At 53.6% G+C, this 25388-nt stretch overlaps 1 protein-coding gene across 1 annotated transcript in view; it reads right to left on the bottom strand.

The window, feature by feature from the left end:
- The window catches only part of TMEM132E (transmembrane protein 132E), a 53158-nt gene that overhangs the window by 11461 nt on the left and 16309 nt on the right, over positions 1-25388 (bottom strand). The window contains exon 2 of the mRNA XM_016207006.2: positions 624-1554. Within this exon, the coding sequence (XP_016062492.2) occupies positions 624-1554 (931 nt within the window). The remainder of the gene's footprint in view (positions 1-623; positions 1555-25388) is intronic.

The following is a 25388-nucleotide window of genomic DNA, read 5'->3' as shown; positions in this document are numbered from 1 at the left end:
TGACCTACGATCCTGGAGATCGAGGTTCGATTCCTGGTCAGGGCACATGCCCAGGTTTCGGGCTCGATCCCCAGTGGGGGGCGTGCAAGAGGCAGCTGATCAATGACTCTCGCATCATTGATGTTTCTATCTCTCTCTCTCCCTCTCCCTTCCTCTTTCTGAAATCAATAAAGATATATTAAAAAAAAGAAAAAAAGAACTGGGACTCCTGAAAGCTTTTCTCCCAACTCTAGGATTGGGCAGATGTCCCAGCACACGCACACACTCCTGTTCATCTTTTGGCTCCCAGCAAGGGTCTCCATTTCTCCTCTTTGGCCTCAATCTCCATCTGTAAAATGGGAGGTTTGCACCAGCTAATGTCTAAGGGCCCATCCAGCCCCAATTCTACCCTTTTGAATATCCATGCTTGTGAAAACTGATATTTCTCCCTTACCAAGAGGCCATTTCTGTGAGATACGGAGGTGGGGCAGGGGTTTCTGTTGCCATTAGGCAGATGAGAACAGTGAGGTGTCTTTCTGAGGTTGATCAAGTGATAAATGTAAGAGCTGGGATTAGGATGCTGGACAGGCAGGCCGGGAGAGCCCCTGCAAAAGGGAAGGCAGGCCCCCCCCCATAACTCCTACCTGAGTGTGAAATGCTCCACGCCGGGGCTGGAGGGAGAGGAGGAGTTGGGGGCCAGGTATAGGAGGATGCTGAGCACCTCCCCTGGCTTGAGGGGCCGATCTGGCAGGCGGATCATCAGGTTGCTGTCCAGCCTGTGCTCCTGCAGGGTCCTCCGGGGGGGTGGGCGGAACAGGCTGATGCTCCCAATGCGCAGCAGCGGGTGCTGGGTGGGGCTCTCCGCCCGGGCCCCCACTCCGGCCCCAGCCCCACGCCTGGTGCCCCCACAGCCCCCAGCCGCATCTGGGGCATGGAGAGTATAGTACAGCTCAGCCTGCTGGCTCTCCCCCGTCAGCTCGGGCTCCAGCCCCTCTGGAGACTTGCGCCGGGTGGCGGGTGGCGCAGCTGGGGCTGGGGGCCCAAACCAGGCCAGGGGCAGCTCAGCCCTCACAAGACAGGTGGCCAGGCCCCCGCTGAGGCGGCAGGAGCTCTTGACCTCCCGGGCATCTCGGAAGGCATGCAAGCGGACACAAGGCAGCCGCTCGGTGACGCCAAAGTCGTCCCAGTCCCTGCCAGCTACGTAGAACAGCACCTGGGCCACGGGCTGCGAGGCAGGCACACGGGCACGGACGATGAAGGCTCGCACCTTCCAGTTGACTGTCAGGCGCTCGGGGATGTCCAGGGTGCTGGACGGCTGCAGGAGCTCCCGGGCCACCACCTGGCTGGTGCTGAAGGGCCCCAGGGAGACGTTGAGGACCGGTAGCTCCTTGGTCTGGAACACCACGAAGGGCTCGGAGCGCTGCAGGGAGCTGTTGGCCACCGCAGGTGGCGGGGGCCGCGCCTCCCGCAGGAAGAAGGCCAGCCGCGTGTGCGACAGCCTGTAGCTGATCGGCAGCACTGGGCTGGCCTGTGGCCCCGGTGGGCTGGGGCTGGCTGGGTGGGAGCGGCCGGAGGCTGGGGACAGACAGAAGAAAGACCCCCACAGTGGTCAGGAGAGGCTTGGACCCCAGGACACCCCAGCTGGCCACCCTCACACAGGGCCACCCACTCCACGCTGGCAGCGCTCAGCCTGGCTCTAGGTCCTGGGGTGGCCCGGGGACAGGCTGCCTGGCTCTAGGCCTGGCCCCACCTTTGCAGGTGTGTTAACTCCTTCACCACTGCTTCATTTCTTTATCTGCAATGTAGGGGTGAAGTTAATTGCAGCACAGAGCATCGTGAATCTTTAAAGAGGTTTTATCTCCCAGCATCCTCATCTGTGAAATGAGTATAAATTTTTTTTGCCTCCAGGTGCCACCTATGAGGACTTACTAACGTCGTGTGAGTAAGTGCTGACAGCAGAGTGTGGCGCTGAGCAAGTGTGAGCTCTTAGCATTATCACCTCACTCAGGGATCAACAAGCATTAGCTTATTTGATCCTCGGATCAATCCTTTGAGCAAATATGATTACAATCTCCATTGATTGAACCAGTTTTCTATCAATAACTTCTCTTTTTTGAGAGCCTATTTCTACATCTTACAGATAAAGGTGAAAGGCGCTTAAGTAACTTATCCCCAAAGGGGCCAGCAGTAGGATTTGAACCTGGGGCCACCTGAGTCTCCAGCTCAAGCCTTTTACTGGTTCAGCTGCCTCAGATGGTTCCCGGGGAACCTATATCTCCTCCCTACTCCACATACCTCCCACATACCTAATATACAGGGAATTCAATCCTCAGTCTCTAAACCCAAATGTGGGCTTCAGGTTTGGTGTCTCCCTCCTCTCAGGAGCCTGCCAAGTTCTAGCAATTCTACCTCTTGACTCGCTGGTAAATCCCAGGCTGCCGCTGTCCTCCATTCCCAGACTGGCTTCACTCCTGTTGCTATGACAATGACACACCATCTGAGTCTCCCCTTTCCCCAGCTGACCCCCTCCCTGGCATCCCCTCCCGTACATAGCAGCCAGAGAGATGTGTTTCTTCTGGACACAGATCAGACTTTGTTGGCCCCTCACTCCCAGCTCACCTGTTGGACACTGTCACAGAACAGGAAGGAAGTTTGAGGCTTGAAATTATTCTCGATCTTCCCATGGACCGTGCATTGCATTCCCCCCCTTTGAAACTAGGGTAATAATAATAATAATTATTGTGTCTCACAGGATGTTGTGTTGTCATTTGTTTTTGAGAATCAAATAAGAAAGTGCCCTACAAATTGTGCAACACAATGCAAATGTGTGTAAGTATTATTAAAGGGTCTCTCCCTTCTGCTTACCAAATAATCCAGACTCTAAGTGTGTCATTCAAGGCCCTCTTGAGTGGGGTTCCGGCCTCCCCTTTCCACAGGAATCCTCTTCCCAAGCCCCCCCACCAGTGTAACTGGACAACTCCTGGCTTAAGCACCTGTGGATGCTGCCTTATCTCCCCTCCTTTGCTCATGCTATGGCCTCTGTTGAATTCCCCTTCCCTTTCTGCAGACATCCACAGCTGAAGCAACCTCCAAAGTCACTTCCTCCAGGAAGTCCTCCAGGATGCAATCTCAATTTCTGGAACTTCCCTCAGAGCTTTGCCCTCTCTGAGGGACCTCTCATCCTGCCTTGCACAGGAGTTAGTTATATACAAGGCCTTGCACGGAGCAAACCTTCAAAAAGTCACGGCTGGTCTATGCTGAACGAGATCTCTGTGCTAAGGAGGATTCTCCTAATCAGTGCTAAGGTGGACACTTGCAATTAATGCACATTTTTCATTTTACCACCAACTAAACCTTGACAGTTCCACCAACATTCACACCCAATTCCTCAGAAATGCAATGAATTAAAAACTCCCTGCTCTTCAGGCTCTGGTGTCTACATCCTATTTGTTGTTGTTGTTAATCTTCACCCGAGCATATTTTTCATTGATTTTTTTTTTTTTTTAGAGAGAGTGGAAGGGAGGGTGGGAGGGAGAGAGAGAGAGAGAGAAACATCAGCGTGGGAGAGACACATCGATTGATTGCCTCCTGCAAGTGCTCTGACTGGGCTAGGGATCAAACCAGAGACCCTTTGGTGTTCGGGCTGATGCTCTAACCACTGAGCAACACCAATCAGGGTCATCCTATATATATATATTTTAATTTGTGGTTTAACTTCCTCAGTTAAAATTGAGGTGATTGGCTTGGGGCATGACAAAAGCCCTGAGGTCAGTTGTCCTAAGAGGAATGGCACCTGGTCTCAGCATGCCTCCTGAGCAGCCCTTAGGACCAGCTGGGGAAACCACTGGTCTCTGGTCCTCTGGGCAGCCTGTAATTTTACTACCAGATTGCTCCCTCTATTCCCAGAACTCTGTTCCCAGGCCACTCTTCCCCACCCTGCAGCCCCACAAGGTACACCGCTGCTGCTGATGGGGTGGAGGTGGGCAGCTGAGTCCCAAATGAGGATAGGAAGATGTTTGGAGAGGCAGGAGAGCCTTCCTGGCTGATGCCTTGAATCCTGCCCCAGAGTTACCCCTAGAGTCTCTGAGAAGCTACCCTTGCCACCTGGGACGAGGCTGGCTCCAAAGAGTGAGTATGGCAGTCCAGGATAATCGCCCGAGCTAGGGAACAGCAGCCTAGCAGCTACTTTGGAAGCAGCAGGAAGCAGGCACACAGACAGGCTTGAGGACTCAAGTCCAGGGCTCCTCCTTGCTGCACTCAGTGAGCAAGTTGCTTCCATTTTGAGCCTAAGTTTTCACCTCTAAAATTGAGGCTGTGACATCATCCCCTCACAGGGATGCTGAGAGTGGCTAAAAAACCAAGGAGGGCGGAGGAACACTGTGGGATGGGGTGGGATGTCCAGGGCTGGGATGGGGAGGGCCACTGTGCTTGTCCTGCTGCAGGTGGAGAAGGGCGTCTGTGGTCAGGGAGCTGCAGTTGCTCGCTCCCCAGGCCAGGTGGACAGGGCGGGGCTGGGAAGTCAGAACCACTGGTCCTGCCTTACTTAGCATCCGCAGGAGGCCCCAGAGGCTGCTAAGTGGCACTTAGTCCCCTTTGACCCTCTTACCGTCTCAACCTCATGGCTGGCCATCTGGACCCTTGGCGACACAGTGGGGGAAGAGGCCATCAGATGGGCAGGAGACTCAGAGAGGCGTGGAGGAAGGAATTAGAGAACAGAGTCCGCACGCACACCTTGCCCTCGACAGATTTCGGTTGAATGAATGGAGTTCTCTGAATGAGAAGCCCAGCCCTGACTAAGAGGCCCTGGGCTAACAAATGCCTCCTCGCTGAGGCACCTGAGAGGAGCCTGGATGGCCACCGAGGGGAAGGGCTCCTGGCACGAGGCTCTTGACGCCTCCCAGTGACCTTGAACATAAGGAGACCGAGATTCTGGAAGGGGCAGCAACTTGTATTAAGGAAACAACTGGTTTTCAGAAAGGGGAGCTGGACAAGATGGTATTGAGGTAGCACTATAATTTTAGTATTTATTTATTTATTTATTTATTTATTAAAATATATTTTTTAATCGATTTTAGAGAGAAAGGAAGGGAGAGCGAGAGAGAAACATTGATGAGAGAGAACCATCGATTGGCTGCCTCCTGCACTCCCCCTCCTGGGGATCAAGCCTTCAACCTGGGCATGTGCCCCGATGGAGAATCGAAACAGCAACCTCTTGGTGCATAGGACCACACTCAACCAACTGAGCCACACCAGCCAGGGCTACACTTCTAGAATTTATGTCATTGTGGCACACAGAGCATCCGTTCCCATAATCACAGTGAGTCATTCTATCCTCTGGGGCCCTGAGGCCTTGTCTGTAGTGGAGTTGGGAGGTGTCCCTGAAAACTCCGAACTAATTTCTGCTCTCCCCTTACTTCCTCTGGAGCCTAAAGGAAGCTGCTTGGCCTCTCTGGGACTCAGTTTCCCCAGGGAGATGGGGGAGGCCCTGTAAGCATTGTGGTGTGGCAGGGACCGGGGAAGGAAGGCGGGTCTAGTGGGGTTGTCGGCAGATCAGTCGGTCACGTTTTCAGAAACACTGTGAATGTGTGTGCATGTGCGATCTGTGCTCTAACCTTGGACATGGAGCATGGCATGGGTTTGGGAAGGAAAAGTTGCTGGAAGTTTGCTGAAGGAAGATAGACAGGAGAGGGGAAGATCAACACAGAACTGAGTTTAAGTCAGGGCCAGAGGTCAGGGAGAGGTGCTTCAGGGGAGCGACAGGGTGGCCATGACCGCCTGGATCTGCCCTGCCTTGGACATACTCCACACAACAAGGGTGTTCACTCTGTCCGGGGAGTGCGCGTGTGCACACACACACACACGTGCATGCACATACACTCATGCTCATACATAGCCTTGCACACACCTGCCCCTCAGGCCCCGCACCAGGCAGCCCATATCAGTTCCTTGGGCTTGGTTCTGAACCTGGGACCCCTGCCTCTTGCCTGCTCCACTCTCTCCCCAGGTGTCACTGTGCTCTCCACCTACCACACGTGCCCTCTGGCCCAGCTTGCCCTGTGGCCCAGGGTTAACACTGCCTCCCTGTTGGCAGCCTTGGCTCTCCTGAGAGGAGCAGTTGGATTTCCCTGTCTACACAGCCTGGCGCCTCAGGAATCACTTGGATCCAGCCCTAGGACCCTCCCTTGCTGCCATCTCTCTATAGAAGTGGCTTCTCCATGTTTTCTCAGGCTCATGATGGGTATTAGGGCTGAATTGTGCCCCCTCCCGATCCGTACGTGTGAGTCTTAACCCCCAGCACCTCTGAATGTGACTGTGTTTGAAGATAGTCTTTAAAGAGGTAATGAAGTGAAATGCGGCCATCAGGATGGACCCTAATGCAATATGACTGGTGTCCTTAGCAGAAGAGGAGATCAGGGCATGGACACACAGAAGGAAGACCATGTGAAGACACAGCTGGAAACCAACTCCAGAACTGTGAAAGAGAAAATAAACTTTTCTTGTTTCAGCCGCCCAGTCCCTGGTACTTTGTTACAGTAGCTCAAGCAGACAGGTGCATGGTGATTAGCTATTTCTGCCCCCACAGCCTCAGTTTCCCCAGGAAGGTGTGGAGACAGCATATGGGGGGAGGAAGACTGGCCCGGGTCATGCAGCTTTTGTCCACGGGGATGATGGCAGCTGAGACACTATTCCCAGCCCCCTCCCCAACTGCCTGGCATGGGGCTCTTCCCAGGGAAGCCAAACCAGATCCTTCCTCCCACAACCCTGGGAGGGTACGTCCAGCTCTTTACAGCTGGGTGACTAAGGATGAGGTGTCTATGCAATAGGTCTGGACTCCTATCCCCCCACATCCTCTCTCTCACCAGCTCCTGGGCCCACTTCAGGGCCCTGAGCAGCTCAGAAGCAGCAGCATTCACCTTTCCCTTCTTGTTCCACAAAGACACTAAGGCATGAATAGATGCTTCACTGGCCCTACCGAAGGGCACCAGACCCACCAGCACCTGAGAGAAGACTTGCACAGGAGGTAGGGGGTCCCTTCATCTTTCCATGCTCTGCCCAGGCATCACCTCCTCCCTGAAGCCTTCCCTGATGCCTCTCACTGCCACCACCCTGGTGGTGCATTGCTGCTGCTTTGCTCTCTCCAGCTCTGGCTCTGACTGACCAGGAATCTGGCCCGGGTATGAGCGTGAGATGCAAATTATCAATGAGCTTTCTCAGTAATTATTTCTGTGAATTTTCCCTGGGGGCTGGATGCTGGCCTATGCGCTCCTTTGCCTGTGCAGAGGTCTCTCCAGTCACTTCCAACAACAGAAGGCATGGGGCTGTTTATGCTTTTGCCTTTCCAGCTGAATTGGGATATGGGCAGACACTGGGCCTATACCAGCTTTGCATAATACAAGGTGTGGCACATAGTAGGTGCTTAGCAAATGCCAATTCTACCCTCTTATGGGGGCCAGTGACTGGACAGAAGCCCTTCCTTTTCATCTCAAGTGGGCCCTAGGTATCTGGGAGCATAGTATGGGCCTGTGGCCACCCCCAGACAACCTTCACACTTTCTCCCCAGGCACAGAGGCAAGTGTCCCTCCCAACACTGAATATATAAATTAATCTGTGTGGAGGCTAGGGCCAGGCGGGGGCTATAGGTGGGGGCGCCTCTGGCCATCTCCCTGCTTCTAATCAAGATCAGATGCCTCCTACTCCTACCTCTAATTGTCCCCAAATTAAAACTAATCGCCTGCAAATCAGAAAATAAAAAAGATTGTCATTAGCTTTGATGAATTTGAGGCTGAGGGCACAGCAGGGCATGTCAGCAGGGCCCAAGGGGCTGAGCTGTGCTTGTGTGTGTGTGTGTGTGTGTGTGTGTGTGTGTGTGTGTGTGTGTGTGTGTGTGTGTGTGTGCGCGCGCCTGTGTGTGTATAAGCATTTCATCAGATGTCAGTGCTTGGGGATCCTTCAGCACTCGCTCCTGAACTTGCCTGAATGTAAGAATCAGTAGGAACAAACAAAACAACAACAGGAAAAGAATTCTAGGGCCAGACTCAGGCTTACACAGTCAGAATTTGCAGAGGAGAGACCTGGTAATCCGTATGTTTACCAAGCATCCCAGGCCCGTGATCATCACAGAAGTTTGGAAAACACAGGGCTAAGCACGAAGGTTTGGGAGATACTGCAGGGGCTGTGGCTCGCATGGCATAACTTGGTGATGCTGACAGTGAACGATCAGAGCCTAGAACATGCCCAGCACACGCAGGTGCCAAATCTAGAAATGAATGAAAGAGAGGGAGCAAGAGCCATGGTTGATGCAGGTGGGGAGGATCCTAGGGGCCATGTGGTCCATGATCAAGAGACCAGGGATGGGCTATGTCCAGTCACCCCTCCCAACCCAGACCTTTAGGCCTGCAGGAGGGGTGGGACCTAGTGGGGAAGCCCCTGGCCCAGGAGATCTGCAGGGGGCGAAGCTTTCCACTGAGGGTGCAGGGAAGAGGCCCTGTCTAAGGCAGGATGCCTGGGTTCCAGTCCTGCCTTTCCTTGGCTAATCCATGGATCTGACCTAGGGCAAGTACGTCCCTTCTGCTCTCTGGGGCCCTATCTTCCCATTGGCAAAACAGGGAATTATCAACCCATATACCAGTTATTGCAGAGAGGGGTGTTGAAGTGGGAAAAACCCATGGCTTGAGAAAGGTTCATGTTTTTATTTTTTTTCATTAGTAATGCCCTGCGTTAGCAACAATTTTAAGAAATGGGGTGGTCACACATCCTACTGTTGGAGGGTAAACTGGGCAGGCTTCCTAGAACACAATTTCAAAATGTTTTAAAGGTCTTAAAACTGCTGCTTCTTGCCCCAATAACCTCCCCCCCACCCCCGGGAATCTAAAAAGCAGAAATCAGCCCAAAGATTTATGTAGAAAGATACTCACTGCAATGTTATGTTTATTAGTAAAAAAATCAGAAACAACTTAAATGTCCAAAAGCAGGATATGGTCAAATAAAAGCAAATGCCTAAGAATGGGTGCATTCAGCCATTATAGACCAAGGTTTGTTTGTTTTTTAAATATTTACTCAGAATGGCAAATACAAATAGTTTGAGCTAAACAAAGCAGGGTGCAAAACTGGCAATACTGCATGCACCAATTTTATATAAAGATATGCAGACTCTGGGGCAAAATACATCAAAATGCTAATGGTGGTTGTCTCTGGGGGGTGAGGATTATGGGTGATTGTTATTTTTTACTTTATGTTTTTATGTATTTTCCAGTTGTCGGCAGTGAACATAGATTGCTTATAAAATTAGAAGGAAAACAATAAATGTCATTAAAAATGAAGGAAAATGTTTGAAGTTGTTCCAAGAATTAAAAAACACATACATAAAAGAATAAATTAAAAAAAAAAAAAAAAAAAAAGAAAGAAAGGAAGGAAGGAAGAACCTGTGTGGTTTGGGAGAGACAAAAACTCACGTTCAAATGCCAGCTCGGATAATTCCTGGCTGTGTAACCTTGGGCAAGTTACTTAACCTCTCTGAGCCTTGATAGAAACTATCTCATAGAGTTGTCCTGACTACCTAAGTAAATTGCTTGCTGCAGTTTCTGGAACAGAGTCAGCCCCAGTGTTCATTCATTAATTCACTGCACACTTACTGGTTCTTTAGTTCTGAGAGGAGGCAAGTGCTGAGCTGTTCTTTGCTAGCACTTGCCTTGTTTAGCTTATGGCAGGTCCCCTGTCAACGTCTGTTAAGTTAAATAGGACAAATACAGAGATGACAGGCACACAAAGCAGTGTCCCAAGAATCTTGAAAGCGACACCAAAGCTGAAAGGAGTATTAGTTGTTGGGGACCCTGGAATTCAGCCCAGGGAGCCATTGACCTGTTGTGTGGCCTTGGACATTTTCCTCCCCTCTCTGGGCCTCAGTTTCCTCCTCTGGGAGAAACAGATAGTCCCTGCCCTGCCTGTTAGTTACATGGGTGACCTAGGGGTGAGCAGGGGTCATGTGTGCAGGGAGTTCTGGTGGGTTCTGGACCATGCAGGGGTCAGCAGGGTAAAGGGGCAGGGACAGCTGGGCCTGGTATTCCCAGAACACTGCCCCTCCCACATTAAGACAGGGCCTCCCAAGTGTCCCAGGCACTATATTATCGTCACAGAACCACTGAGTGTTTGGGTCTTGCTCAAAGACCCTGGGCCAGGGAGCCCGCAGGACTAAAACCCAGCCCCAGCTCTGCTCGCCAAGCCTGGCCCCTAGCATGGATCTGCTTCTGTCTTTTTCTAAGTTGACAAATTTGCCATATAGGTTGGTCCATATAGACACGTCCCCACCCGAGGCTGGGGCTTTGGTAAGCCCCCTCTTGGAGGAGCCAGCAGAAGAATGGCTATATCTCCCTGAGGTCAGCCCTGAGAGACGCCCACACCCACCTGAGCCCTTCCATACGTCCTTCCTCTGCCTTGCTACCCCCTTTCCAAAACTGCTCCCCCGGGGCAGGGCAGTGTCTCCCCCACCAACCTGGTGGCTCCCTTTTCCTCTGGCCTCTGTGTCCCCAGCACTGAGGACCCCTGTGTGCCCGCAGCCTGGGCTGAGCTGGAAGCAGCAGGAGCTCCTGGGAGGGACTTGCAGCCAGTGTATATGTAATAACTATGGCTTCTGCTGCAGGCCCTGGGGCTTGGAGGGAGAGGGACAACTGAAGCCTCCCGCAGCACATAACCCACAGAGGCTGTAAATCCTAAAGAGGCAGCTTCCCAATATGTCACCCACCTCACCCCACCCCTGGCTGGAACACGATGTTGGAATAAGTAAGCTAGTGGGGGGGGGGGCAGCAGCAGAAGGGACACCCTTCCCCCACTTTACCCTAAATCCCCCCCAGGGGACCTCCTGCCTGCTTACTCCCAGTAGCACTGATGATTGGCCAGGTCACGTTCTGCGATCTGCCTGGGAACTAACTCCCAATCTCTTAGCGGAAGGGAGATCAGGGTCCCTCTCCACATTTCATAGATGAAGAAACTGAGGGTCAGGAAGGCTCCCATCAGACTGGCTCTGCCATTTGTTAGTTATATAATCTTGGGCAAATAACTTAGCATCCCTGTGCCTCGGTTTCCTTAACTGTAAACTGGGGTGATAGCAGTCCCTCTTTCACTGGGCTGAGAATGAAATGCGCTTGTTATAAGATCACCTGCAAAGCGCTCCGACGATGCCTGGCACACAATTAACCTTCTTTAAATGTGAGCTATTGTCTGGGTGTTATTATCCTCATCATTAAATAAATTAAATTAAATTAAATTATTATCATCACAGGACTCCTCCAAGATCCAGTGACTGGCTCCCTGCCCCTACATGAGTGAACCCCAACCCTAATTCTCTTGCAGTTGATATGCCTGCCATTATGGGAGGGGCCCTGTGGCTTTCTTTATCCCTGGCATCTCCGGCACAGAACCCCATGAATGAATGATCGAGGTGGCCCTGGGAAGCTGTGTGTGTTCACACACACACACACACACACACACACACACACACACACACACACGCAGTCTGTCGCCAGTCTTCCTCTTGCAGGCACCCCTCCTCTCCCTTATCCTGGGATATCTAACCTGCCACTCCTTTTGCTCCCTCAGCCTAAAGTCCTCTCCAGCAGCTCCCTGCCACTCAGCTGTGACCTCTCATCTTTGAGAGAAAGGGAGGGAATCAGAGAGACACAGGAGGGGGCAGAGAGGAGGGGAGGAATCACATTGAATGAAAGGAACCCGGCTCAGCTAACTTAGGGGCTAGGAATGCTTCCCGGAGCCCAAAGGAGGACCAGAACACCAGAAGGTCAGGTGGCCACGGGACCCCAAGAAGCTGCTGCTAGGACAGCCCCTGCCAGCTGGAACTGGCCAGCTAGTTCTGCTTCTGGGCACCTCAAGGCCCAGGGAGGGATGCCCTGCTGGGTACACAGCAAGGCAGACCACAGACCCAGGGAAACCAAGTTTCTTGTTTCCTGGCTCCCTGCTAGTCCCAGGGGCATCTTCTTGCTAGCCTTGTAGCCTCACCACCAGAGGGAAGCAATCCCAAGGGGAGATGGAGGAAAGTTTTCCTGATCCTGAGAGACTGGCTGGGCAGGGTGACTCCTTCCCCTACAGCATCTGCTCTCATGGGAACCTGTAAGCTACACATGGCACTGGGGTGCAGATCTCGGGGACCATGACAGAGAGGGAGGGTGAGCAGGGGAAGCCCAAGAGGAAGTGATGGAATCTCCTTGAGGGCAAGGGCCTCAAGACGTACAACTCAGGACAGTGTCTCTGGCTGAGAGGTGTTGCTGGGCTGTAAGTTCTGGGGCACAGAGGCAGGGTTTCTGGGGGAGCAGAGGGGAAGGAGTCCAGGAGAGGGGCTCTGCCCCCTCCTAGTGCACAGTGAGCCTGGCCTCCTTCCGGTGCTGCCCCTGAGCCTGCCCTTGTGAGCTGTGAGCGTGTGTCTGTCTGTTGGTCTGTCTGCATCTGTGATCTCAGGATCAGGACCAGAAGCTCAAAAAGGCTCCTGAAGACAAGGAGGTCTTTTATTGCCAGGCGAGCATCCCTCACCACTTGGAACAGCTCTTTTATTTATTTCTGAAAATCGGAAAGGGGCCCCATCCTCACCCCTGCCCCCTCAACAACCCCTTGGCCCCAGATCACAGCCTGCCCAGCTGTAATGGGCCTGATGTGAAGTCTCTTTTGTGAGGGGAAGGATTGGTTGGGGGCTCAGGGGTGGAGGAAGAGAGGTCAGGGGGTTCATTTGTGGACAGGTCTGGAGTCTGCCAGTGGCTGTGGGACTGGGGACAAAAGGACACTGTTGAAATAGCCCTTTGTTCCTGTGAAATGATAACACTCTCCACCCTCCTGCCCTTGCCCAACTCACGCCAGGTAAGGCAGAGGGCTCCCTGCTCCGGTCAGGCTGATGAAGCCCCCACCTTGACCCCCCCCAAACACACTAGCTTCCTGTGGGACCTGGTTTCTTGGATTTCAGGAAGACTATAAGTGAATCAGGGAATGGGGCAATGTGCTCATGGGAAGGGCCATTTGCAGACAAAGGCCTGCTTTTGGCAGTCCAGTCCTCTGAGAGCAAATGCTGAGCCTCAGGACAGGCCAGGGGCAGGGCAGCAGGCAGGAGGACACCCTCCAAGGGAGCAGGCCTGAGGGAGGAGGCCTGGACCCTCCCACCAGGTCACATCATACACTGAACTGCCTCCACCCCCAGGGCCTGGAAACCCAGGCTCTCCCCATTCCACAGACCTGCCCAACCAGACTTCTGCTTCAGGCGACCAGGAGGGCTGGAGGGAGAGGCCCGGCCAGGGAGCTGAGTGAGCAGCAGCAGGGGGAGGGGGCTGCTCTCGGAGTTACACTAAATGACTAATGTGCATTATCCTAATTATAGCCGAACAAGCTGAGCCTTCCCACTGGCACAGCCGCCAGCATCTCCTAATAAACAATTAGGCGCAAACAATGAAAAAAGAAAGTGTGTGTGTGTGAGAGAGCAGTGTGTGTGTTCGAGTGTGTGCCTGTGGTGGGTGGGGGTGGGTTTGGAGCTGGGCCTTGAGAAGGCAGGGCCTGGGGAGGGCAAGGGAACCATATCACCCCTCCAGCCCACCTCCCCAGTCCAGGGTCAGGGCTGCAGAGAACAGCAGGGCCCCAGAGGCGCGAGGTAGGCCAACAGGGGCCCAGCTCACATTTAGGGGCTGCCTATGGCGTGCAGGCACTGGGCTAAATGTGTAACACAACCTCACAATAACCCGGGGAATAACATCCCTGTGTTTGCCAATGAAGAAGCCAAAGCAGAAGCTGAGGCTTGCCCAAGGACACAGAGCTGGGTTAAGCCCCACTGGCTCTCCTTATTTCCCTGGCTTGAGGCTCATTTCCTGAGTGCACTGGAGGCTGGAAGTTGGGGACCAGGTGTATTGGTCAACTGAGCTATGTTCCTAGATTTGTGCTGGGTGTGGGCACAGTTATGAAGGTAGAACCTCTTCTGCAGTCCACAGTGCATTTCTCTGAAACACCTCTGCTGTTTTCACAACAGTCCTGGAGGTGAGCCTTCTTCCCAATCACGGAAGGCCTAAGGATGGGAAGATATTTGTAGTCCTGGAGCGGGATTTGGAACTCAGACTCCTGATCCCTGGGGTGGGGGTAGGGGTCTGCTGGGTCACAGGAGCCAAGGCCCAGTTCAGGGAGTTTCCCGTTGGGGAGGAGTGAGTGAAACTATCCATGACAGAAGGAGCCGGGCACATTCCAAGCGATCCAGGGGGCAGCACTGGAGGAGGAGCCCAGGGCTGGCCACTTGCTGTGCTTTGAGCCTTGGCTGAGTTTCCCTGACTCAGTTACAAGTTTTCTAGTGTCTTCACCAGAGAGTCTTGTGCAGCCCTATCTCAGGCCAGGCCGCAGGAAGCCCTGAGGACCGGGTGGTTGGGAAGGACTCCTTCCAGATGGAAAGTGTATGCATTTAAGTGGAGCAAACTTGGGGACTAGGGCATTGCCGCCTGCAAGGAGTAACTTAGGCCTCAGCTCATCACCCACAGAATGAGTAGGGTGATCAACTTGTCTTGGCTTGCTGGAGACTGCTACAGGTATAATACTGAAAATCCCTTGGTCCTGGGCAAACTGTCACTGTTGGTCACCTTAAGAAGGTGATGTAATCATCCCTCTGTCTTTGGCCCACATGGTAGTGACAGGGCCTGAAAGAATTGCCAAGCGTGCAGGGGCGACTATGAGGCCTGGGGCAGTTTTCCATGTAGAGGGTGAGGGATGGGAGCCCTGGAAGATGAGAGCTGCCTGCCAGCGGGGGAGAGACTCAGAGGATCAAAATCACAGCCTTGGATCCAAGACACTTAATCTTTAAGCCTCAGTTTCCTCATGTCCAAATGGGGCTAACAGAACCTACTTACGCATAGGTGTTGTGAATAGTAAATTCAGGAATCCATGCAGAGTGTTTCTCACGGACCCTGGCTCACAGGTGCCCCCTCCCCCTGAGGCCCTCCCTGATCAGCTTTGCCCTGCCTTGGTTTCTCTTGGCACCACATTGATTGACTGGCTGTCATCTACCTGATGCTCCATCAGCATTTCTAATTCACTGCTGGACAGGGGGCTTCAAGACTCTGGTTCAAACCACCCACTTTACAGATGGAAAGATAGGTTCAGAGAGGAGAAAAACCCTGCCCAAGGTCTCACAGCTGCCTCTTGCCCCATGTACCACTCTGTCATATTGCAGCTCAGGAGGGCTGTTGGAAGCTTCCTGCTTCCCAGTCCAGTATTCCCATAGCATTCCCCTTTCCCCACAGTGCTCTGAATGATCTCTCCTTACCTGCTCCCGAGTCATCTCCCACTCCCCAACCCACATGCTTGAGTCTGGGCAGCTCCAGCCATGCTCTCTCTGCCTTTGCATATGCTGTTCCATCTGCCTGCTGTGACTTCTCTCAGGTGTCACCTCCTGTGTGAAGCCTTCTTGACCACCCCTTGGCTGGGTTAGGCACTGACTTCTGAGCTGCTTTCATCCATCATTCTGCACTTTTTTTGGTCTGTACTGCAAACGTGGGTTTGTGGGTTTGCTTTCTTGTAGATGGAGCCTTGCTGAGGGCAGGGTCTGGGCCTTTCACCATGCAGCCCGACTGCCTAGTACAATACTAGGGCTTGTCATGAACACTCAGTAAAGATATTCAACAAATAAATATTTACTCAGCCCTGTCTCTGCTCAAGAACCTGCTGGGAACTGTCAGGGAGACAGAGATAAAGAAGATAGTTTCTGCCCTTAAGGAATTTGCCGGCTAACAGGGAGACCAGAGAAGTACATAAATAACTACACTAAAAGGTAGGAAGTGCCAGGAGGCTTTGAAGTGCAGAGCTCCTGGGTGTTCTGAGAACAGCCAGATGCCCACACAGGAACCGCTTGAAGGAGGAGGAGTGATTTGAGTAGTCGCTTGAAGGAGGAGGAGTGATTTGAGTAGTCGCTTGAAGGAGGAGGAGTGATTTGAGTAGTCGGGTCTTGAAGAACGGGTGGAAATTCAACAACGGACTGGGTGTGATGGGACCTAGGTGAGGGTCAGGGACCTTTTAGGTGGAGAAAACAGGGTAGCAAATGGGTCAGGGATTAAAGGCAGCTTTGGACTGAGTGTCATGTAACAGGGAGAGCTGAGACTGGATGGGCAGGGTGGCACCAGGGGGCACAGGCCTTCGAGTGCCAGACAAAGGAGTGTGTGGATTTTGTCACAGGGGTTTTCAACCTCTATTCCTTGGAGCTCTGGGGCTCTATGGAAGGTTCCCAGGCCCTACAAGGGATCCCAGCAGCTTTTGTAGTCACTGACTTTCATAGGCTCTTACATGAATGATAGCTCCTATGCCTTTAAAAGTTTGTCCATCCTCCCGTGGGCTATGGGGAGCCACTCCATGGGGAGTGATACCATGAGATGGTGCCTGGTATTGTGTCCCTGCTCCCCTCCAGGACACACACACACACACTCAGACAGGAGGCAAAAAGCAGGGGAGATGGATGAGGCCACCGCTCTGAGGGGCTGATACAGAGCACAGGAGCAAGTGCTATAATTAATTCCTGAGCTGATCTTATCTCAACAGCCTGATGGGTGGCCGGCCCAGCTGGGAAGGAGAGGGCTCCCTGCACCACCGGGCTCAGCTCCCAGCATCCTGCAGTGAAGGGACAGAGACCCCTGACAGGTACCCCCCCCAACCTCCACCTCCCCTGATGGCGCTTTCTGTTCCCAGTGGCCTTCCTTCTCCTCGTCTCTCATTGCCACTGACTCCATTCTAGCCCATCTGGCTCTTTCCCACCTCCTTCCCTTCCCTTCCTCTGGTCCTCCCCAGGCACCTACTAGGAGGGTGCTGAAAGCAGAGCAGCTGGGAGGGTTCTTCTCCAGCCTCTGTGCAGAACTGAGCACAGGACCCTCCCCAGACACCTAAAACATGCCTTCTCCACCTCCATTCCCTGTGATCCATCCACCATTAAAAGGTCCTGGAGTCCCACCCCCTCTAAGAAGTCTGCCTGGGCTGCTATAAAGTAAAGCTGTCTAGAGATTCTCTTCTGTTGTGCTAAGGAGTCTGAGACGAGACTGATTCTGAATCTGAGTCCAGATTAGCGGGAAGAGAGAGCCATAACTGATGGGTGGTGTCTGCTGTGAGTGCGGAGGGGTAACCAGTGGCTTCTGCGTCACACTGTTGCTGCCCTGACCCTTCTGACTCCAAGCATCGATGGGTTATTCAATCAGACATTTTTGAGGTTCCCTCCAGCCCTCAGATTCTGGAAGAGGCCACACAAGGGCACATGATACCCTCTTCCATGTTAAGGCCACCTGCTCTCCTGTGTCTGCTCAGAAGATCTGCTCTTTCCCTGGCCTGTTTAGCTCAGTGGTTACAGCGTCGGCCAGTGGACTGAAAGGTCCCGGGTTTGATTCCGGCCAAAGGCATGTACCATGGTTGCAGGCTCCGGGTCTGGGTGCATGCAGGAGGCAACCAACCGAAGTGTCTCTCTCACACTGATGTTTCTTCCTGTCTCTCTCCCTCCCACGCTCTCTGAAAACAACAGAAAAATATCCTCAGGTGAGGACTGAAAAAAAAAAAAAGCATCTGCTCTAACTCTTCTGCAGTCTGAACGCCCACTGCTGGGTCTCATTGCGAGGGCCTCTGGTCCTCACTTCTGAGAGGAAGTGACAAGAAGGCAGAGAGCAGAGTCACACTCCCGACAGTTCTTTGCTCACTCCAACTTGGGGAGCAGTATAAAGTCCATTCCTGAAGGTCAAAGTTCTAACTTCATGAGAGATGTGCTTAATGCTAACTCCATCTTGGGACACGCAATTAATAACAATAACGGCGACAACACCGCTCCCTGAGCTCTTTCAGGTACCCAGTGTTTCATGTACTCTAGCCTCCCTTCCCCCACAAAAGCATGTGTCCATTATCCCAGTTCCACACAGAAGGATGCTGCAGCCTAGCCATGTCCAAGGTCACAGTGAGCAGATGGAGGATCTGGGATTCAAACCCAGGTCTGACTAGCACCAAAGCATTTGCAAGGCGTCCCAGGGAAGAGATCTGTCTGTTGCCCCAGGAAGGTGAGGCATCCTCCCCAGATAACCACAGCTCCCTGCCTAAGCACCTGTCACCTCGCACACCTATCTGCCTCCGCTGTCTGTGGCCCCAGAGCATGTTGACAGTGACTCTCATCTCTGTGTTCCCAGCTGACATAGAGTAAGTTTTCCTTAACTATTGGTTGAACTAAGATCAGTGAATGGCATTTTGGGGGAGGCAGACCTGGAACTAAAAATGAGATGTAATTTCTTGGGGTCAGAGCAGCCTAGCGATAGAAGGGCTGCCTCGTGAAGGTAGAGAGCTCCCCATCCTTGGAAGGATCCCAGCCACCTGAGGCTGATGATTTCTATCGGGGATGCTGCACAGGGCCTTCTACACAGGCAGAGGGTTGGCCTGAATGACCTTCCAACTGTGAGAGTCTGTGAGGCAGCCACACCCCTGCCATGGCCTGTGGTGGGAGGGGTGTACTCCCTCACCTCCTGATTTGGAGCTTGGCCATGGGACTTGCTTGAGCTAATGAGATTTTAGTAGATGGGACACACGTAGAGACTTGAGATGTATTTGCACAGTTGGGCCTTTTTGCCACAAGAAGAATAAGCTTTGAGAGGAACCTGGTCCAAAGAGGATACAAGAAACACGGCCAGACCAGGACCCAACCAGCAGCTTGGAGTCCAGCCAACCAAGCCCAGTCTAGAGCAGGCAAACCCCAGCACCCAGCAGGCTCACATGAAATCAATGTGCATCAATGTTGGGGTGGCTGTTATGTGGCATTATCATGGCGATAGCAGGCTAATAAATCTTTCCTAGATGCAGGGAGTCGTGGTGCTCATGAGGGGCTTTGAAGGGTTGTCTCAGCCCTCCTGCCATAGACAAGGCCACAGCTTGTTGGAGGCATAGGGCAGCTCCCTGTCTGCAGCCCCAGTGGGACAGCAGGACGGGGTCAGGCTGCTCCAATACTGGGTGTATATTTGGGGGGAGGCCAGCTCAATGGGATCTGCTCTGGATGTTCAGGGAAGGACCCCTATAGGAACTGGCCTAGAAGGGGTCACTCCTCCTCCTGCTCGACCCCACCCGTGAGGTGCGGGTGCTGAGTACACCTGACCCCCTCATTCCAAAGGGAAACACTTTTGCTGGGCCCAGCTTTGAAGAGCCACATGGTTCTGGAGCTGGGCTGGGCCTCGCTCATCATTTGGTTCATACTCTGAGGACCCCAACTGCCCATGTGACAGTCAGGGATGGGCGACCTGAATCTGATTACTTAGGACTTCAGGGCTAAGGAAATACAGGTATTAGGAAATACAGGTATGTAGCTCTCTAGGCAGCAGAAGACAGGCAGGCTCCTCTCAGGGCTACCTACACATCCACTGGCCCCTGCAGGCTCCCCGTCTGCGCAGCTGGGTTGCAGCAGTAGAGGTCTGCAGCTTACGTTCTGGACTCAGATAAACCTGGCTTCGAATCTCACTCCTGCTTCTTTTCAGCTGTGTGACCTTGAGCAAGCTGCTCAACCTGGCTGAGTCTTGGCCACTTCTCCTTTCAAGTGCTGACAACGGTAACAGGCACCTGATGGGGTTGCCATAAGGCAAAAATGCAAGCATTACACATGGTGCCTGGCACAGAAGTGCTGGGTACTAAATGTTAGCAACTGGTATTAATAATCAATCATTCTCATTAGACTTAGGACTCTGCCTTCCTCAAAATGCATTCATTCCTTTATTTGGGCCTTCAAAGGCTTTCCATGTGCCAGATGGGGCACGGAGAGGTCACAGCTGGTCTCTAAGGGGACAGACACACAGGCAGCTAACTAAGATCAGGGAGCAATGCAGTCCACTTGGGAAGCTCAGGAGAGGCCTCAGCTGGGAGAGTGGGTAGGAGTTTGCCAGGAAGAGCAAAGGGTGGATGGGTCAGTGTGACAACATGGGGACCTTCTAAGCTTGGTGAGTCCAGGCACCGATGGTCATCTGGTGGGTGAGCACACTGAGTGCTTGTGTTTGGGGAGAGAGAGGGCAGAGAGGTGGGTGGTGACACAAGAGAGTGGGTGATGACCACTGGAGGTCACTGTGAGGAGCACGGAGGATTCCATCCTATATACACAGGAATGGGGGTGGAAACTATTTAAGGAGAAAGGGTGTTGGTGACATGGTCAGATTTTCATTTTGGAAAGAGCTCTCCTGGAGGGGGCCTGCAGGGGAGAGACTGGGGCCAGGCGGAGCACTCGGGATGCGGTTGCAGTGGTACAGGGGAGAGACACAGTGCCTGAGGTGGGGGGGGCAGCCAGGAAGGAGACCCCTCCTGAAAAGCTATTCTGAAGAACAGATTCCAGGGCCTGTCTGCTTCTCCTGCTCCCGGCTCTACACTCATCAGCTGCTGTGTGGCCTTGGGCACGTTACCACCCTCTCTGGGCCTGCTCCTCATCTGCAACGTGGAGACAGTACTGGTACCCACCCCTGAGGGTTGCTATGAAAGTTAAATGAGTTAATACGCGAAAAACGCCTGGTACTGGGTAAGCACCAGTAAGTGACAAATACTGTTGCTGCTCTTTTAAAGCAGCGCAGTCAGGTGGGGTGGGATGGGGAGGGGAGGAAGTGGGGAGGGAGAGAGAGGGATAGTGGGCAGGTTTCCAGCTTTGTCCTCTAGGGGGAAGGAGGGAGGCAGGAGGACAGGTGGGGACGAGGCCTGATGAGTGACAGGCGGGGTATCCAAAGGAGACTGGATGGGCGGCCAGGCCTGGTGCTCAGTGCTCTGAGCATGGCTGAGACGGCCCAGGGGGAGGCTGCCCCAGGGGCACAGCGCTGAGGGTGTGGGCACTGAAGAGGGGCTACAGTGGGGCTGAGAAGGCAGCAGAGGGGGCATGGAGACACCCAGGGAACAGAGCTGGCCAGAGGAGGGCTATCCACACACCACACCCAGGGAAGAAATGGCCCCTGAGGGCCCCCTCCAGGCTCCAGGTCAAGGTCCACTGAGCATCCCTGTCTGCCGTCACTATGTCCCCTGTCCACTGGATGCCTATGCAGGGCAGGCATGACACACATCCCCAATTCCCACACTACCTGGCACGGTGTGGAGGTGTATCAAATATGACCAGGACAGCAACGCCCAGCTGAGCCTCTGTGGGGCACCTCTGCACAGTGTGCTAGCAGGGCAGCCATCTCCTCCCTGTGGGACATCTCTGGGCCTCAGTCTCCCCACCAGTCCCTCCCTGGGTCCCTTCCAGCCTTGCTAGCCTCTGCCCCAGGGCTCCAGGTGGTAAGAGGGTAAGGATCTCCTCCATTTGTCACCATCCGGCACTGTCACGCTCGCCCATCCCACTTTCTGTCAGCCTAGATGCAGCCACAAGCATGACAGTGCAAGACCTTAACCCCAGGAAACTAGCACAGGCCGTCGGGTTCACCCTGGCAGACATGGCCTGTGGGGAGACCTCTGCGCAGCTGGTGCTGGTGTTTTGCAGCAGCATTTCTGGGAAGATCTCCTGAGAGGTGACACATCTCTACAGACAGGCCACCACCTCCATCTGGCTCAGACCTGCTCCCCCATCTTCTGCCCTTGGTGTAAATGACTCTGGTCACAAGGATGGGTTAAGGAAGCTGTTGGTGGGGTCTGAAGGGGAAGCTCGACCAATTCCATGGTGGACACTGCCTCTGCCAGTGCACGGCTCCCCCATTCTCTGCCTCCCCCACCTGCCCCAGAAACCACTGCCCTGGGCCCTGCCCTCCCTCTGCTCTGAGTGTTAGACACAGATTGGCTCCAAGGGGATGAAACCTGAGCTACAGCCTCCTTCAGGGGACACTGTGAAGCTCTAGATTTTCCCAATCCCTGTCAGTCTCCCAATGTGGCAAAGTGTCCCACATGCTCTCACTGTTCAGAATAGACACAGACAGGCAGCATGCCATGTCCCAGACATGGAAGAGAGATCCCCTTCCCCTGCACCCCAACCACCGCAGGACAACCCATCACGTGAGACCTGTAGGGTCCTTGCCCTATTTCCTCTGCAGGCTCTGCAACACTAGAGATGGGGAAAGTGAGGCCCAGGAGAATTAAGGGGCTTGTCTGAGCTCACGCAACTCGGTCAGTCTGGGGATCTGACCCCATGCTCCTGAACTGCTGCTGCTTCTGCCCTTTGGCAGATGAGGCCAGGCCCCGCCTTACTGCGCCTGCTCTAGAGACAGACCGGCCCATGACTCACACAAACTGGGAGCCATCCCCTCCCAGAGGACCGTAATTGCTAACCTGTGGAACCGAGATTAACCCTGCCTGACCTACCTTACAGGTCAGCTGCAGGGATGACAGCTGTGGAGGCCTTGGGCAGTGCCGTGGGAGGGGTCACGAGGTTCAAGAATGTCCCTGAGCCTGGGGCTTTGGGAGAGGATTGGGGGAGAGGCAGCCATGTGGCCAGGGACTGCCTTCCTCAGAGGCCCCAGAGGGGCCAGAGCCATTACAGGAAAAGGACTTCAAGTCGACAAAGACAAATTGGCTTAATTGACCCAAATTAGCAGCAGGGAGGGCCCCGATGGCCCAGCTGCTGGTCCATTTAATCACTGTCACCCTGTGTGGTCAGGGACAGCCTACCTCCCCCAAGGCCATCAGGGTCATCTCCCCTGTGAATGGCCGCCTCTCTGAAGCCTTCCATCAGCAGGAAGTAGGGCTGGGACTTTGGGGACAAAGACAGCCTCTGGCCAGAGGTCAGAGCTCCCTGCAGGGCTGAGTCTGACTTCAGCAGACAGTCTGGTCTGGGATGGAGCAGCCCGGGGAGCTGGGGGGCTCTCCCAAACCCCTCATTCTGAGTTCAATGGCCGCCCCTTGGAGACTGACCACTGAAGCCCAAGTCCTACACTTACAGAGGCTCGTAGAAGGGGAGGCACTGCCTGGGCGTTGGGACCACTTCTGCTTCTCACAGCTTTCCACAGCATTCCTTAATGACACTATGGTGATGGTGAAATTGGGGTCTCCTGAAACCTTTAGAAGGTACAAGCCAGAGCCTTCCTTGGTCTCTGGTGACACTTCCCAGGATTCCTTTTGGCTGCTACTACCCAAATCCCACACTGCTACTGCCCAAATCCCACAATCTAGGTGTTGATGCTACACCTCCGTGCAGACCTGCAAGGCTGGACGGGTGAGGAGGGACACTCTTCCCCACCCCAGACCCCTTCTGGTTTCTGCCTGCTCCCTGGTGGGGACTGTCCCCACAATAAACACTGATAGAGTGCCCACTGTGAGCTGGGCTGGGCCCAGGAGCTCTGGCTCAGGTGGTCCTGCGATCTCATGGCCTCCCCCTCACAGCTCCTGGTCTCCAGCGGCATCTGGCTTTTGCCTGCTTGGAATCTTTGCTCTGCCAGAGCTGTCCTTGCACGTTACATGGAGGCCCTGGGAGAAGTACCTCGAACCCCTGCATGGGTCACAGCTCCAGTCTGGGCCCCCAGCTCTTCCAGGCCACATTTGACCTGCCCTAGACTCTGGATGCATCAGGCTTCCCCTGCTGCTTCTCCCCTCAAAACCACCACTCAGGCCCTCCTCCTATGACCACGTTCCTCTCTGCATCCCTCAAATGCTCCACTGGGTTCAATCTAGGTGTTGATGCCACACCTCCGTGCAGACTTGCAAGGCTGGAGCTGGTGCAGGGTTCACCGAGAGCAGAACATCTCCTCCTCCTCCTCCCCCTCCCCCTCCCCTTCTCTTCGACTTATAAATGGGCTGTTTATCAAGTTCATTGGAAACTGGCTGGCAAAGCTTGGAAACACATTTCCACACCCTTCTCAATAGAGACAATGTTATCAGTAGTAGTTACATTCCCAGGCTAGCCCACCAAACAGATTTTCCTGTCATTCATTCAATAAATATATCTTGAGTGCCTGTTATGTGTATGAGACTAAACAGTGGTTCTAGGAGTGTGACCTTGAGTTCTGGATCCTGAAACAGAGGACTAAGTGAGAGTGGAAAGATGGGGAGGCAGAACATGAAAAAAAGTTTCTCTTCAAATAATCAGCACCTTGTCTATACTCCCCCTCCTTCCCAGGGCTCCTTCCCTCTGGCCCTCAGGGCCTCCAAGTCTCCCCTCCCCACCAGGGCCCCCAGAACTGGGATCCCCTCTAGGCTTGTCCTAACTCTAGGCAGCTTTATATAATGTAGGCTCCCAGGCCCCTCCCCAGCCTTCCTAGTTCAGGTCTGGGTGGAGCCTGAGCAGGCGGTTCTTGCCCCACTCCCACTGTGTTTAAATCTTGCTCCAGTAGCAAGCATCTCAATCACTGTTTCCCTTTAGAATCCCCTGGGAGCCTAGGCTATACCCTAGACCAGTGAATTCAGAATCTCTAGGGCTGGGACCTAAAGCATCAGCATTTAAAAAAGAGCTGGATGGGCAGCCAAGAGCAAGAACCACTGCCCGAAGCTCTATTCTCTCACAGAAGTTCTCCCTTTTGTGAGAAAGGGAATTCGCAGGTTCCCCAAGCTCATACCTGCTCTCTCCCTCTTCCCCTCCCCTCCACACAGCACAGTGAAGGCAGCAGCTTCAGCCATTCTTGGCAGATGTCACCAATGAGGTTTTTGTGCCCCAAAAGACCTAGTGCAGAGGCCATCATCAGACAAACCCACCCTGAAGGTTAGGACATGGAGCACTCCATGCTCAAGCCACTGACCACTGAGCCCGGGACAATGCGTGGTTGAGCAGCATGCGTGGGTGCCCCATGGTGGGCTTTCCAGAATGCTCCTTAATGTGAGCAATTCATCATCCCTGCCCTGCTTCTCACACCCTCTGGTTGTAGAGAAACCTCCATCTCTGTTTCTTCTAAAGAGACCCATTCTGGGTAGCCCAAGGAGCCCCACTTCCCCATTCCTTGAAAGCTTTTTGCTTCAGGCTTGCAATTTTCCATTGGGCTTACCCACCCCCCCCGCCCCGTTTCTCCTTGGGATCCTTGTCCATGCCTCAAAGGTGACACTTACTTCCCTTGCCTGGACTTGGACAGAGCAAAGGTCTGTGGGATCTGGAATGGTGAGTCCACGTGTTGGGCCAATGCAGTTGACGGACTGACTACTGAGACTGGGGGCCAGAGGCTGTGCTCCAGCAGCAGGGGCTGGACTGGGTCACCTGCATCCCTTCCAGCTGGAGGGTCGGGAGTTCTGTTGGTCACCACTTTGCTGCCCTAACCTGCTGGGCCAGGGCCAGGGCCAGGGCCCAGCTTGGATCCCACAGACTCAGGCTGATTCCCACAGGCTCACATCTCCAAGCTGGTGGAAGGTGGTTTCACATTTGTAACAATTATTCACTTAATTGGGTTCCAATTAAATCGGAGAGGAAGTGGAGGGTTGTGTCTGTGTTTGCTCCCCTCCTTCCTCCTCCAGCGGGGAGGATGACAAACAGGCTTTATCTCGTCTAGAACAATCCGCCTCCTGCCCTCCGCCAGGGGTGGGCA

Source organism: Miniopterus natalensis, chromosome 17 (assembly GCF_054644295.1).
Source record: "Miniopterus natalensis isolate mMinNat1 chromosome 17, mMinNat1.hap1, whole genome shotgun sequence".
NCBI classification, from domain to species: domain Eukaryota; kingdom Metazoa; phylum Chordata; class Mammalia; order Chiroptera; family Miniopteridae; genus Miniopterus; species Miniopterus natalensis.
This window is presented reverse-complemented; position numbering and strand designations above follow the sequence as displayed.